The sequence below is a fragment of the Aedes albopictus genome, chromosome 1 (assembly GCF_035046485.1).
Source record: "Aedes albopictus strain Foshan chromosome 1, AalbF5, whole genome shotgun sequence".
In the NCBI taxonomy this organism is placed as follows: Eukaryota; Metazoa; Arthropoda; class Insecta; order Diptera; family Culicidae; genus Aedes; species Aedes albopictus.
Window position 1 is genome coordinate 229,237,973 of NC_085136.1, and position 14,794 is coordinate 229,252,766.

The 14,794-nt window shown below is 37.1% G+C and overlaps 1 protein-coding gene across 1 annotated transcript in view; it reads right to left on the reverse strand.

Annotated features, from left to right (window-relative positions):
• Nucleotides 1–403: 403 nt before the first annotated feature.
• LOC109429924 (5'-3' exoribonuclease 2 homolog) overlaps nt 404–14,794 on the reverse strand; it is a 46,956-nt gene continuing 32,565 nt past the window's right edge. Inside the window, exon 4 of the mRNA XM_029870852.2 lies at nt 404–1,351. Within this exon, the coding sequence (XP_029726712.1) occupies nt 843–1,351 (509 nt within the window). The 3' untranslated portion in view covers nt 404–842. The remainder of the gene's footprint in view (nt 1,352–14,794) is intronic.

Genomic DNA, 14,794 nt, shown 5'->3' on the forward strand with positions numbered 1-14,794 from the left:
ATTAATGAAAAATAAAGGACTAACGCGCAGAGGGCGTGATAAAATCGGAACATTACTGTATGAGATTAATACGAAACTAGTACGCTTTCCCAGGTTAAATTTAGTTAAGAAGATTCCAGAAAGAAAAAAATAATTGTGACCAAGGACAACACATAATCGTAATCTCAACACAAAAATGGATCGTATTCCAAAATTCCATATTTTGTTGACGCCCGGGAACTACTTTTGAAATACATTTGAGGTTTGTATGGGGGAACTTTTTAAAGTACCAACGTTTTATGATTTTTTAATTCAAATTCGATTGAAATTGTTTTATTTATAGTATACTGTTTTAAGTTTGGGTTACTGAAATGTCACAACATCTATGGATATTTTGGATAGTTTTAGAAATAGAACAAAAATGTTTTTGAGTTGCAAACCTTCATTTACTGAGCTTTCCAAATTCACTCTTTCGATAGATACAATCAATAGGTAAGTTTAGTCTACAGTAAAACCTTCATCATTGTACTAAAACTCAATTAGGTAATAGTCTACCAATTTTCATTGAAATTTAATTTCACTTGATCACCAGGTAGGAAAACATAGTTTCTCACACATACAAGTTCACAGCGTATCCGACGGATACGCTTTTGCAATGAAATTACATTCTTAGAAAAGTGCTACACTGATTCCTTCTTATTTTTCAAACTCTATAAAATTCCAAAAGGATGCTAATGCATCAATTTTGCAATCCAAACAGTTATGACGTCGAATGGAAATGTTAAATAGGTTAAATGTAATATAATGTCTCTATAGCCACACCAAGTGCTACAAGGTCACCTACCTTTCCCGGGAAAAACCCTTTAAAAGTTTCTCCGGTTGTTGTTGTACCGATTACCACCGGAATTGTTCTGACCGAAGCGATTTCCACCTCCACCACCATTGTTAAAGTTGTTGTTAAATCTCTGGCCACCTTGGTTGCGCTGCCCGAACTGATTGCCACCGAAGTTGTTTCTGCCACCGCGGTTTTGCTGGAAACCTCCGCGGCCCTGATACCCACCGCCACTGTTCTGACGTTCCCTACTATTGTAGTCGTAGGGAATCTGATTGGCGAACGGGTTCGGCAGCATCATCCCGGAGCTGCTGGCGTTGCGGTTGATCTCGCTCATCACCTGCTGCTGGTACTGATTGATACGGCTGCTCAGTTGCTCGAAGGCGCTCAGATTGGCCCCACCGCTCGCCGATCCACCGCGGTTGGCTGATCCGGAATTAGAATTGTTCGAATAGCTGTTGTTCGATTGCGAGTGCTGGCTGCTGTTGTTTCCGTACGATGAGGACGAATTAAAACCGCTGTTGTTGGACGAATTTCCACCTTTAAAAAAAGACAATAAAGGATTGCAAAATAAGTTGAAAAAGGTTGACATACTATTTACCAACGTGGGCAATTCGAATTTGATCGGATTCAACCAAATCAAGGATTTTTAAGCTTCATTCGAGTTATCAAACAAATGTGTAAAATTTGAGCACGATCAGTGTTGTCTACCTTTTTGATTATCGTGTTTGAAATTTGTAAGTGATGGTGTATGGAAAAACATACTTGTTATAATCATAACTTGTTTTGGAAGTTAGAATATCTCTATTGAAACCAGAGTTCACTGTTGTTGCTGATGAGCCTGCTCATAATTTCCGTACAGCGAACTACAAAGGACTAACATATTATCAAATGGATTAGTCGTTTCGGGAATATCTCGAGATTGATGATGCTGTGTCTCGCTTCACTAACTCAATGCTCAACACGCTTGCAGATTTTGTTCACCGCGTGGTCATATTCCTAAGCCTCCATGGGGTAATACTCGCCTTCGTCATTTGAAGCGTTTCCGTTCGAAGTCACTTCTGAAATACGCATAATCCGACTTAAAGAACAAATAAAGCAGATAGTTACTGTTCTAATTAACCTACTAGTTTGGTGATGATTGAAAGTATAATCGGTGGTTGCGGTCTAGTTATAAGTATTTCTCAGTGAAAATTGTCAGTAACAGAAAAATGACTGAATAACTGAGAAAATTCATTCATTGAATCCACACTTCAGAATATTCAAAATTCACGTTGAATGTACTAATTGAAAATGAAAATTTTAAACTCTGAACCTGATTCATGGAACTATCAATCCCTACTTACAAACAAAAACACCTTCCCGTGACAACTGTGGAGGGCGCAGTAGTACCTACAACCTCTAGTAGCAACGGTTGTCGAACTAACATTCCTTTCCTTCCTCGATTGACCGTAAGGAGGCGCCGTTATTGACCCAAAAAAGTTTGAGCTCTCGGAACGTGTACATTGAGGATGTTGTACTAATCCCAAGCCCTATCTATTGGTTCTCTGTGCAATTTCGCTAGCTCTGGTTAATTACGGAGTAGCAATGTCAAGGCTTCATGTTAACACGTTACGCCAAAAAGAAGAACGGAATTTCACTTTAGGAATTTCTTTAGAAATCCTCTTTTAAAAACGTGTTAGAAAGCTTTACTGTTTATGATAAATACCTATTCTTGAGAGCACAAAGAAAATAATAGAATTGTTTTTATATCTATAATGTTTGAAATGAATGCAAGACCACACGTCCTTTTCATATGCGTACGTATGTACGTAGGGTAAAACGGGGAATAATACGCTTCTAGAATAAAACTTCGGTCTATTCCAAACCTTACCCATATCTACACTACCCTACGCAAAAGAGGAGAGAGCCTTTCTTTCGCCTCCAGGAAACGATGACATAACAGAACAAAGCCCAAACAATGTAGTACGAGACAAACACGTACACGCATATTTGATTGGACGATGTGTCTCAGAAAGTGAGGATTCCATTATTTTGATCCCACGTCGTAAGACGCCTGTCTCTCCAGCTCGCCGGCCGTCTGATGGCAGGATAATGATAGGTTCAATTAGGCCTTCACAAGTGCCTTTATCTGACGGGTCGTATCTTCCTAGCCGATACGATTCCTCTCGTCCTTTTTCCATTCCGGTGTGCATTTTTCTTCAAACACTGCGCTTCGGTACACGTTCCGATTCATTAGATGTAGTGAAAGATGCCTGGGATGGTGATTTTTTCTTCTTCAGTGTTATCACTTTTAGGGGTTTGCGTGAACTGAAGCGATTCAATTTCTGAAGCAAAACAAAAAGGAATAGGGAAATCCTGTAAAGTCTTTTGTTGGTGGTTCGGTAGCACCCATAGGCGTTTCTGTTTTGGTTTCGGCAAACAAAACTTAATGGGAGCATAATGTTTCTGGATCAGGATCAAATTACAGGCTTTTGGGAGTTAAATGCCGATGGACCTATCAAGATTGACAGTGTCACTGTGATAGGGAACATTAGCTCGCAGATAACGAACGAATCTTCTTTGAGAAAGATGCACATATCCTTTATGTGTAAAACAATATGAAATTCGTTTTCAATGAGGGCTGAAGAGGTGAGTATTCAGCAGGATATTCATCTAGACCATGCTGATGGGTTCGATTCTCGATGAGTACAAGATATTTTCGTGAAATAGTTTTGACTTTCTTGGGTATATGATATACGAAAGAAAATTGTGAAAATCGGTAAAGAAATCTCTCAATTTCGCTTCACGTTCATAGATCACTGTGCTAAAAAAGTAGATTTTATCTCGATTGAGACGTTACACCGGAAAGAGAAAAGAAAAGGAAGGTTTGTTTTCCTAGGTAAAAAAACTTGCTAGATGTTTCTAACATTTCATTGTTCAAGACTAGAAAAGATGCCAAATATTTGAAATAGTTCGATCCCTAAGGGGACCCCTGAGAGGACTAACTAAATATAGAAAGCCCAAAGTATACACTCAAATTACTTCTCCAGCATACCAATAGAGTTAATAAACTATAGAGGACGAATGTCGCTGCTGTTCCCTTTGTTCTCGCTCGCAAACATGTCGGGTATCTATCTGTCAAACTGCATACTTTTCCGCTTTGACACTTATAGCCCGGCCTATCTCCGCCAGCAAGAGATGTTTCGGCAGCGACGCCAGCGACATTCTTCCTCTATAGTTTATTACCTCTATTAGCATACCCCAAGGGAGACAACAGAACGACTTACCCTTGCCTCCCAACACGCTAACGCCGCTCAGCACTACAGTGCATAATTTCCTGACTACACCAAAAATGTGTAACCCTTGCACATTTACAAAATCAGCTCCAGTGTCCGCAAAATCGTTAAATTCGCAAAATTTTTTATACGCCAATCTAGCTAGGTTTACTAGTGACCTTGGAAAACAAAAAAAATCAACATTTCGCATCTAGACGAGTGTACGAGCTGTTTTTTGAGAATGTGTAACTGTTAAACATTTTTGTGTGGTCTGGAAATTATGCACTTATGAGTAGGTCTTACACATTTTAGTGCTGATCAGTTTTAGCGTGAATATGCGATCTGGCGCCCTATGCACACGATTACAAACAACCTATTATCAAAAGGCATGAAGTTATTAATCCGCTGATGCGACCCTCAACAGGGCTTACAAACGACTCTATTCCGACACATCATCGAAGGTGTTTGGTCCCATTGTTACTGTTTGATCTGGTCTCCCCCTACCCTCCACTATTCTTCGCATCAACGGTTTCGGATCGTTGCATTTTACTGTGAACTTTGGGTATAATTACGACTCTCGTCGAGCACCCAGTACACTGCGTTATATATGTATTTCCGTTGTTAGCAAATCGTCGTCCATATGGACTGCCAATAGAGACGCGAAGAAAATCTGTATGCACTTCGGTATCGAACGCCAACTGTCAACACTTGTTTGTAAAGTTCACTACAAAGGAGAAGTGCGATTTGATGCGACTAAGCATGATAAGTGTTATTTAGATCGGCACATTTGCAACTCAACGTGCATTAACATTGCTAGACTGGGTTATGAGTTAGTAATGGTTTATGTAGCATTAAATATGTATTTAGTACAAGGCACAAAATAATTGTACAGTACACACCAAAAATCGATTGAGGGTTTCAGCAAAATTTTGCTGGATTTTGCCGAGCTGAAGGCTTCAGCAAAAATTTTGCTGAATTTCAGCAAAATTTTGCTGATTTGTTCAGTAAACTCTGCTGATCACCAGTAACGTTTTGCTGAAATTCAGCAAATTTTGCCGAAAGTTCAGCAAAAAATTTTACTGGACCCTTCAGCTCGGCAAAATTCAGCAAAATATTGCTGAAAGCGTTTAGTGTGTAGGCTGCGGCTTATTTTTCAAAAGTTGTTGAAACCTGGATTTCGTAAGCTCTTCTGGATTCAAATGACACAAAAAGAGAAACCTCCGAGTTTGAGCCAAAAATATTTAGATTTAGAGGTGGCGCAATCGCCTCAAAGTTGAATTTTCGAGTATTAAAAGGTGTTTTTACTTCAAGTGCCATAATTTTCTTAATTTTCAACCGATTTCCTATCTTTTTTTATGATTTTGTCACAAATTAAATTTAGAATAAACTTGTAGAACATTATTTTTTTCCAAAGTCACGCAAAATATGAGTTTTAAATATTTAATTTATTTTTTTCTTTTTTTTAAGTAGCTTTAGAGTTCTATTACTTTTTAACCGTTTGACCAATTTCAATTAGCGGACCTGGTGTAATGGTTAGAACACTTGACTATCACGCCGAGGACCTGGGATCGAATCCTACTCCCGACAAACTCGCAAAACGTGAGTTCTTCCTTCGGAAGGGAAGTAAAGCGTGGGTCCCGAGATGAACTAGCCTAGGGCTAAAAATCTCGTTAATACAGATAAAAAAAAATCATTTTTTTTACTCGCATTTGTAGACATTTTTGTTGCCTAAGAATGCTGTGAATAAACTGTACCTTTAAAAAAATTGTTTCCAAATGGATACATGCTAAAAAACCGTTAAAAAACACGTATTTTATCAGAAAAATCAGAATTTCGGCAAAATTTTAATTGTTTCCATGCTTAGTATTGGGCTTGAAATAAAAAAAATATTCTAAATAACCATATCTCGCGCTTAGTATCATACGGGCGTATCTGCAATGATCGATTTCTCTTCATCGATTTTCTCTTTTGTTAATAACTTGACCGGCAAATCATTTTTGGTTGTTTTTGTTGTTTTAGATGCTAGTGCTAGTTGTCTTTCACCGAAATACACCGATAGACCATCCGACTATTGATCGTATTTCCCGGAATAATCCGAAGAGAAAATCGATGAAGAGAAATCGATCATTGTAGATACGCCTGTATGATACTAAACGCGAGATATGGAAGTCTAAAACTTCAATTTTTGGAGTGTTCTGAATCAAAAAAAAAATTTCATGTTCGAAATGCGAGGAAAAAAATTGAGAAAAAAATCCGCCAATGTGTTCTATATCCCAAAATATGATGCTGAGTATCTGATTTATAGTAAAAAATTGCAAATAATCGCCAAAAACTCCAATTTTGCATGAAAACATCAAGTTTTAAGGCATGTTTTGGCAGTTTTTGGTGAAAAATATCATAAAATGACTACTTTGACGAATAGTTTGTTTGGGACGAAGATAGGCAACATAAATATCTACAAAAGAAAGCTAAAAAATTAAAATTGGTCAAACGGTTGAAAAGTTATCGGACTCTAAAGTTATTTTTTTTTTGTAAAAAGAAGAAAAAAAATAAATTAAATCTTTAAAAACTCATATTTTACGAGACTTTGGAATAAAACAATGTTCTACGCGTTTATTTGAAATTTAATTTGTGTAAGATTTGTGCCGATTAAAAATCGGTTGAAATTTGAAAAAGTTATGACATTTGAAGTGAAAACACCTTTTCATTACTCGAAAATTCATCTTTGAGACGACTGCGCCAATCTCAATACTTTTGGCTCAAACTCAGAGGTTTCTCTTTTTACGTCATTTGAATCCAAAAGAGCTCACGAATACCAGGTTGCAACAACTTTTGAAAAATAAGCCGCAGCCTATAACAGATATATTTAACGTAAGACAACTGTCAATGCCACATCAAGAATCACGTAAATCCCTAGAAATGAACCATCCCTTCAGTTCACCTGACATAGGTAACAGTTAGCCACTTTATACTTTTCATCATTCAGTTTTCAACGATCTTTGATGGTATTTAAATGCATATTGTGTTACATACTTGAAAATTCTCCTATGAATTCAAGCTAACTTATGTACGTTAGCCGCTGCCAAGTCGTGTGCGAAATTCGACTGTGATAATAATGAATTTTGGCCGTGTCTAAATGGGTGCAAATGTCGTCATGCAATTGGTCCGCATTTATCGTCATAATGGAAGGTGTCGTGTGTCCCTGATAAAAAATGTCATAAAAATACGATAAATTTTATTGTTACAACACCATTTTTTCGAAAATTATTCACCATTAAACGTATTGTAATTTGCACAGCACACTCACCATCACCCCTATTGTTCTATACCATTCGGTGAATGGTAAATGGCACTTTTACAATAAAAAATGGTGGTTGTTATGTATCTTAACCATACAATTTTGAGAAAATTTACATACATTTTTCCGCGAGAAACAATAGAATGTATTGTGCTTTTATGAGACATTTTTAGGGCAATTTTCAAAAGAAAACAATACATCCTAATGTTTTTTCATTGTTCTTACAATACAAATACAATTCATTAAATGGCGTCAAATGAATCGTTGTTACATTAAAAATACAATAATAGGGTTTGTGACCATTTGGGCAGGAGCACCTATTTTGGGCACTTGCTGCTATAACTCAGTCAATTTCAAACCGATTGACTTGAATTTTGAAACATGACTAGCTACTGTGCCTAGCTGATCGTGTCTCAAAAATCAAGCCAATCGGTTCAAAATTGACTGAGTTACAGCAGCAAGTGCCCAAAATAGGTGCTCCTGCCCAAATGGTCCCAGACCCTATTTGTTGTTATTTGTGATTGTGCGATATTTGCCAGAAAACCGTTCGCCAGAAAACCATTTGCCAGAATGACAAACGCCAGAAAACCATTTGCCAGAATGTACCATTTGCCAGAATACTATTTGCCCGAAAGTACCATTTGCCAGAATGTACCAATCCCCAGAATTTAATATTATATATTAAATTCTGGGGATTGGTACATTCTGGCAAATGGTACTTTCGGACAAATAGAATTTTTTTTCATTTCCTAAGAATTAATTTCAGTCCATTAACAAAAAAAATGTCGTCAGTTTCAATCTTTTACAATAATTTCATATGTGCACTGCTAGGATGATCTCTTGGTTTGTTTTGATAAAGGACGACTAGGGCTAGAACAACGAAAACAACTGGAAATGATTCACCGGTAGTTATTGAGCAAAGAGAAAATCGATGAAGAGAAATCGATCATTACAGATACGCCTGTATGATACTAAGCGCGAGACTTCGATGTAACTAGGCCATGAGCCATTTTACGAGACGTTTTGGATCAGCTGATCACTCATTTCATGAATGGAAATTTGATAGGAGGTCGCGTCCAAGCCCGTGAGTTTGAATATCAATATCAACACTCGTTCCGTAAAATAGACTATAAGTGCATAGGTCCACAAACATCTGGTATGGTGAAAATACTGCTGACCGAAGAACATTAGGTCAATGGATAGAATGGTGATCACGAATCTCTATTCAGTGATTATGGAACAGGAATCGGGACGGTTTCTTGAATTTGTTCGGTTTTCCAATAATTAGCTGATACTTCTACAATATTAATATTTCCGTATTGTTTTACCGCAATCAACAATTAATGTCAAAATCTAGTCTTACTAACTAAGAAGAACAGCCCATGTTTAAAAGAAGGCAAGTAACCATGATGCTGAAGCCTTTTTGCGTGCAGATATACGCAACTTTAAGGTTGATTTGAAGTGGAAATGGTCAATTATAGAATCAAATTAAGATTTCACTGCTATAATCTTAGTTCAGTCGCATAATTGCCATTTCCACTTTAAATCAACCTTAAATGTTCTTAATGATTGTTCTAAATACACCGTATATCTGCATGCAATAAGGCTTCAGCACCGTGGCTACTAGGCTAGTTCAAATAGTGAATTTTTCCTTCTTCTAAACACAGGCTGTTCTTTCTAGTTTTATTGTAAGACTAGTTTTTTGCATAAATTGTTGATTATGTTAGAACCATAAAGCAATATTGGTATTGCGGTACTAATAGTTTTAATATGTTCAAATATGTTAAGCTCACATGTTACAATTACCTTACCGTGATAAGGAAATGTATTGGTTAGAATTGGCGCAAATAAACTAAGAAGTTCATCCAAAAAGAACAGCAGATGATTAAAAGAAGGAAAAAAACTCTGCTGGAATTATTAGAATTAATTTCCTCAAACCAAGCTTTTTAAAGCATTTGATCAAGTGATATTCGGCCTAATGGTAATGGCTTTCGGGCAGTGACAGTCAGGCTAATGGTATAGGTAAAACCTCCTCTCCTCTTCTCTTCTTGGCGTAACGTCCTCACGGGGACAAAGCCTGCTTCTCAGCTTAGTGTTATATGAGCACTTCCACAGTTTTTAACTGAGAGCTTCCTCTGCCAATGACCATTTTGCATGTGTATATCGTGTGGCAGGCACGAAGATACTCTATGCCCAAGGAAGTCAAGGAAATTTACTTTACGAAAAGATCCTGGACCGACCGGGAATCGAACCCGTCATCCTCAGCATGGTCATGCTGAATACCCTTGCGTTTACCGCCTCGGCTATATGGGCTATAGGTAAAACGGTCACTTCAATTATTATTTCTGTGTATTTTACTCGTTGCTTCTAATAGGTTTTTGTTTATGGTATTCGATTGATTTAAGTGTGTGATCAACAATTCCGGATAATTTTGCTGTTTGGCACAAAAATTATTATTTAAAGAGATCATGTTATTGTTATTGTAAAAAAAAGCTTAAAAATTACTTTCAATTGAAAGCAGGGAATCTTTGAAAAATATAAGTAAAGCCAAAAATTCCATATCAGTAAAAGCTGGGAAGAACATCCTATGTGTTGAAGAAACGAAAATCTTTGATGAGTATTGATCAAATTCCGTCAAAATAATATTTGATCAATTGGATCCACATCATGATCAACTTGTCCACAAGACAAAGTTGTGGAAATAATCTAATTGAAAAAATAAGCTGTTGTGCGCAATAAAATATTTGAATAACATCGAAGATTTAATGTATTGTGAAGTTTGAAAGGTAGAAGTTCACATCATTTTTTTTGTTTCACAGTGATTTTCCCTTCTTCAAACTATAGGATTTTCTTTAAAAGTTACTCTAAAATCATTTCTTGCTTGCTCTTACATCAGTTTCGGTAATTTATTTAACTTTCGCATATAATAAATCTGAACATTAATTAAATTTTACATTTTTGCAATCGTTATTGTGGGCTAATCGATCCCAAACAAATAAAAAAAAGATTTTTTTAAATTATCATTAGATTGGGAACACTTCTGGATTGAGAACTATGGAAAATTTCTGGGAAATGGTACTTTCTGGGGAATGGTACATTCTGGCAATTGGTTTTCTGGGAAATGGTTCTTTCTGGCAAACGGTTTTCTGGGAAATGGTATTTTCTGGCAAATGTCTTTCTGGCTAATGGCATTCTGGCGAATGGTTTTCTGGCAAATATCGCACAATCGTTATTTGTAAGCAGTTTTTTATTTTAAAAATCCATAGAATTTATATTTCCCGTTAACATTTATATCCAGCATTTACGAGCACTAACGGCCGCCAGAATGATATGCACATTTTATTTTATTTATAATAAGAATCATACACTCTAATGTCTGTCTGGTATGTATTGCTTGGCTGCTGTTGATGAGATCTATCATCAATCTTTTCAAATAACTACCAAATATCACAAGTCAGACCTCAGGTCATATGATCCATACCATAAATCGTTCACAATTCATGTGGCCATTACAAGGCCATTAGTACCTGTAAATGCTGAAGAAAAATATTACCGAGAAATATGAATTTTATGATTTTTCAAAGGCGAAATCTGTTTACATAACAACAAATATTATTGCATGTTCATTTTAACATCGGTTCAATTGACCCCATTAAACTAATTGTATTTGTATTGTTATCAATGGTAGTTTTCTATTTATTAGATTCCTTTAATTTATTTGGGAACAATAGAAAAATCATTGTTTATCTTTTTTTGTCGTAACGTCCTCACTTGGATAAAACTTGTTTTTCAGCTAGTTTTCTATAAGTACTTCCTCAGTTATTAATTGAGAGCTTCCTCTGCCAACACGGTTTGCCGTCTGTCAGTCGTTGCAGTTTTAGCGAATAACATTCGATAACCGAGACATCTGCTGTACTCAAATTTAAAACGAACCCTAAAAAATATGTCAAGTGATTTTGTATTTTATTAGACAGAGTAGAATAACATGATCCAAGCAACAATAATATTGTTATTTATTTGTTACGAATTGTTTTAAGTGTAATTGAGAAATAAATTCTTTTTTAATAAAAAGGCCATGAGAACTTTGCAGGCACTTTTCCAACTGTATAAAAACAACTAAAATTAATTTTTCCTTATAGTTACTTTGAATTACTAAAAAACTATTGAAAAACAATCGAATCAATTAGTCACTGATAAAGCTTATGTTCAGTTATTGTACGAACTATATGGGCTTGATTTCTATTGTAAAAAGTAACAATATATCTACTGTGTGTTTTATTGTGAACAATAAAACCAGTAATATGTTAATAATATTTACCATGTAATGAATGGTCATTTTTTATCCGGGGTACCATCTATAAAAACGGGCGACAAGTTGGATTGCGGAAACTATCGCGCGATCACACTACTGAACGCTGCCTACAAGACGCTCTCTTAAATTTTATGCCATCGTCTATCAACGATTGTAACAGGCAATTGCGTGAGGCATTATCAGGCTGGATTCATGGGTGAACGCGCTACAACCAGGGATGGCATGCTCCTCCGTGTGAATGCAAGTGTGCGCGCTTTTAATATGAAAATGAGCTGCACTGTGCACACTTTCAGTGCGGAATGCCATCCCTGGCTACAACAGATCAGATGTTCGCCAGGTGTTGCAGAAATGCCGCGAATACAACGTGCCCACGCACTACTTGTTCAACGGTTTCAAATCGGCATATGATACAATCGATCGAGACCAGCTATGGAAGATTATGCATGAAAACGGGTTCCCGGATACACATATACGATTGATCAATGCGACGATGTATCGAGTGATGTCAGGGACAGTCTTGAGTCCCTTCGAATCACACAGAGGGTCACGGCAAGGTGATGATTTTACGTGCTAGCTGTTAAACATTGCTTTAGAGGGTGTAATAAGGAAAGCGGGATAAACACGAGTGTAACGATTTTCACGAAGTCCGTTCAGCTGCTTGGTTTCGCTGATGATTATAGCTCGCAAATTTGAGACGGTGGTGGAAACGTACATTCAACTAAAGGATAGAGCTAAGCGAATTGGATTAGTCATTAATGTATTCAAGAATTTTTATCGACGGCGATAAAATCGAGGCGGTTGAAGAATTCGTATACTTGGACTCATTGGTGACCGCCGACAACGACACCTGCAGAGAAATTCAGAGACTCATTGTAGCAGGAAATCGAGCTTCCTTCGGACTTCGTAGAACTCTACGACCGAGCAAAGTTCGCCGTTACACGAAGTTAACTATCTTCAAAACGCTGATTATATCGGTAATCCTCTATGGGCACGAAACATGCACTTTACGTGCAGAGGACCAGTGCGCCGTTGGAGTTTTTGAACGGAAGATGTTACGTACCATCTACGGCGGAGTCAGATGGAAGACAGAACTTGGAGAAGGCGAATGAGGTCACTCAGTCCTTAATCTGACCGGGAAGGTAGGTATTTTGGATAACTAAAGTAGTTCATTCATTATCTTACAACATGAAAAGACTGCCTGAAAACCTCTGCATTAAGAGTTCCTAAACACATAGTCACATCTTTATGCTCATCTACTCACTTCCATCAATTTATGTACTACTATGTACTGGCGGCACAAAGAAAGTCCAAATGTACTCCACACCTTTCAGCGACATACCTACAGCGCTTCAAGGGTGATTCGTCACATTTGGTTAGAGGGAACACCAGAACGGGTGACACTTGAGTGAGAATAATAGCGCGCAATGAGCGAGAAAAAAGTGGAAGAAGTAAAAAATGCAGACAATAAATAGCAAATTGATTTCAAGAGGCTTAATGCAGGCGCATTAAAAAAATCTCTTACTCACAGGCTTTCCCGATTCTTTTCAATCGAATTGCATCGGCGTCATTTACTGTAGGTATATGGATTAATGGTAGGGACAGGGCGATTTTCATAACGATGAAGACAATGTTATACATACTCATGCACAAACAACGCTACTTTTGGTGTGATCATATCAATCTCATTTGTAACTTTTTAAGATTTCTTTATAAAGGCGAAATGCACAATGACCAATGCTGTCAGGAATAAAGCATATGCGTGCTCTTTTCCTACTCACCACATTGACCCTTTCATGACACTACCTTCTATGCACCTATAGTCCAGTTCATTTCCTGTCATTTTTTCAGAAGTGAACACTTATGGCCCGTTTACATATGTGATAATAATACGTGACAATATTCTGTCGGACAATTTATTCCACGCTAGTATCGTTTACATTGCCGCTAAAAATTTAGCTGCTAAATCTGGGACAATAAATTGTCCGACTGTGTTGGTACCAAACTATCGTAATGTAAACACTTCCATATCTGGCAAAATTAGCTGACAAAACCGTTTACATGATGCTAATTGTGTCGGACAATCTAATATCCTCATTATTGTCCACTAGTTTTAGCACCGAATTCAGAAGCTTCTGATTTTGTCATGCTAAATTTATTGTCTGCTAAAAAGTGTTTACATTGCGCTAAATTGACGCCAATACTGCTCGAAAATGGACTGTCGCGTAGAATTAGCAAATATGTAAACGGGCCATTATGATCACAATCCACCTGCGGTATGCCGAACTCTCCACTTACGAAAAGTTTCGCTTTATTTTTCGTAGGGTGAATGCTCCCTAAGTGGAAGTAGTGCGAATAGTGGTGGTAGTGGCAATTTAGCACTTTTTCCACCAAAAAGCTCACAAACAGAGCTGCCACATACAGGGTTGTATACGAAAAAAAAATTTGGCACCCTCTCGTTTATTTTTAAACCGCAAGGCAATGGAACAAGTTTGTTAACTCAAAAAATAGTATATTTTTGGAACTATTTTTTAAGCTTTCAGTCCTAGTAAAATACTTTGAGGTAGCAAAATAAACGAGGGGGTGCCAACTTTTTTCGTGTACGGAATACAGGTAATGTGGCAGCTCTGCTCACAAATGACAAATAAAAAAAGAAAATCGGGTTAAGTACGGTTCCTTTGAATTCCACTAAGAATTTGCATCCTTTGACAGATACGTATTTCGACCTCAACTGTAAGGTCGTCTTCAGTATCTTGTACTTGACTCGACTCATCATCACAAATGACATTTTTAATAGATGCATTACACTTAATTAGGTACCGTGATTTCGGGTGAAATTGATCAGTGGGGTGAAATTGATCGACGAGAAGGCCATTTTTATTTGTTTAAAATAACGCATTAAACTTAAAACAATTTTCAAGAAATGCTCATCATCTGGCTCTAGAGTTATTGAATGATGAGTTTACATGTTTTACAGCCAATAAGTCACATATTTCTGCATAAATTTCAATATTTTCCGAAATTGCCTGTCAGGCGAATTTCAAAGACACTTTCAAACTTTTGTTACCGTAGCTGTATCGCACATGTAATGAATATTTGAATGAATGTTTCTAGCTACT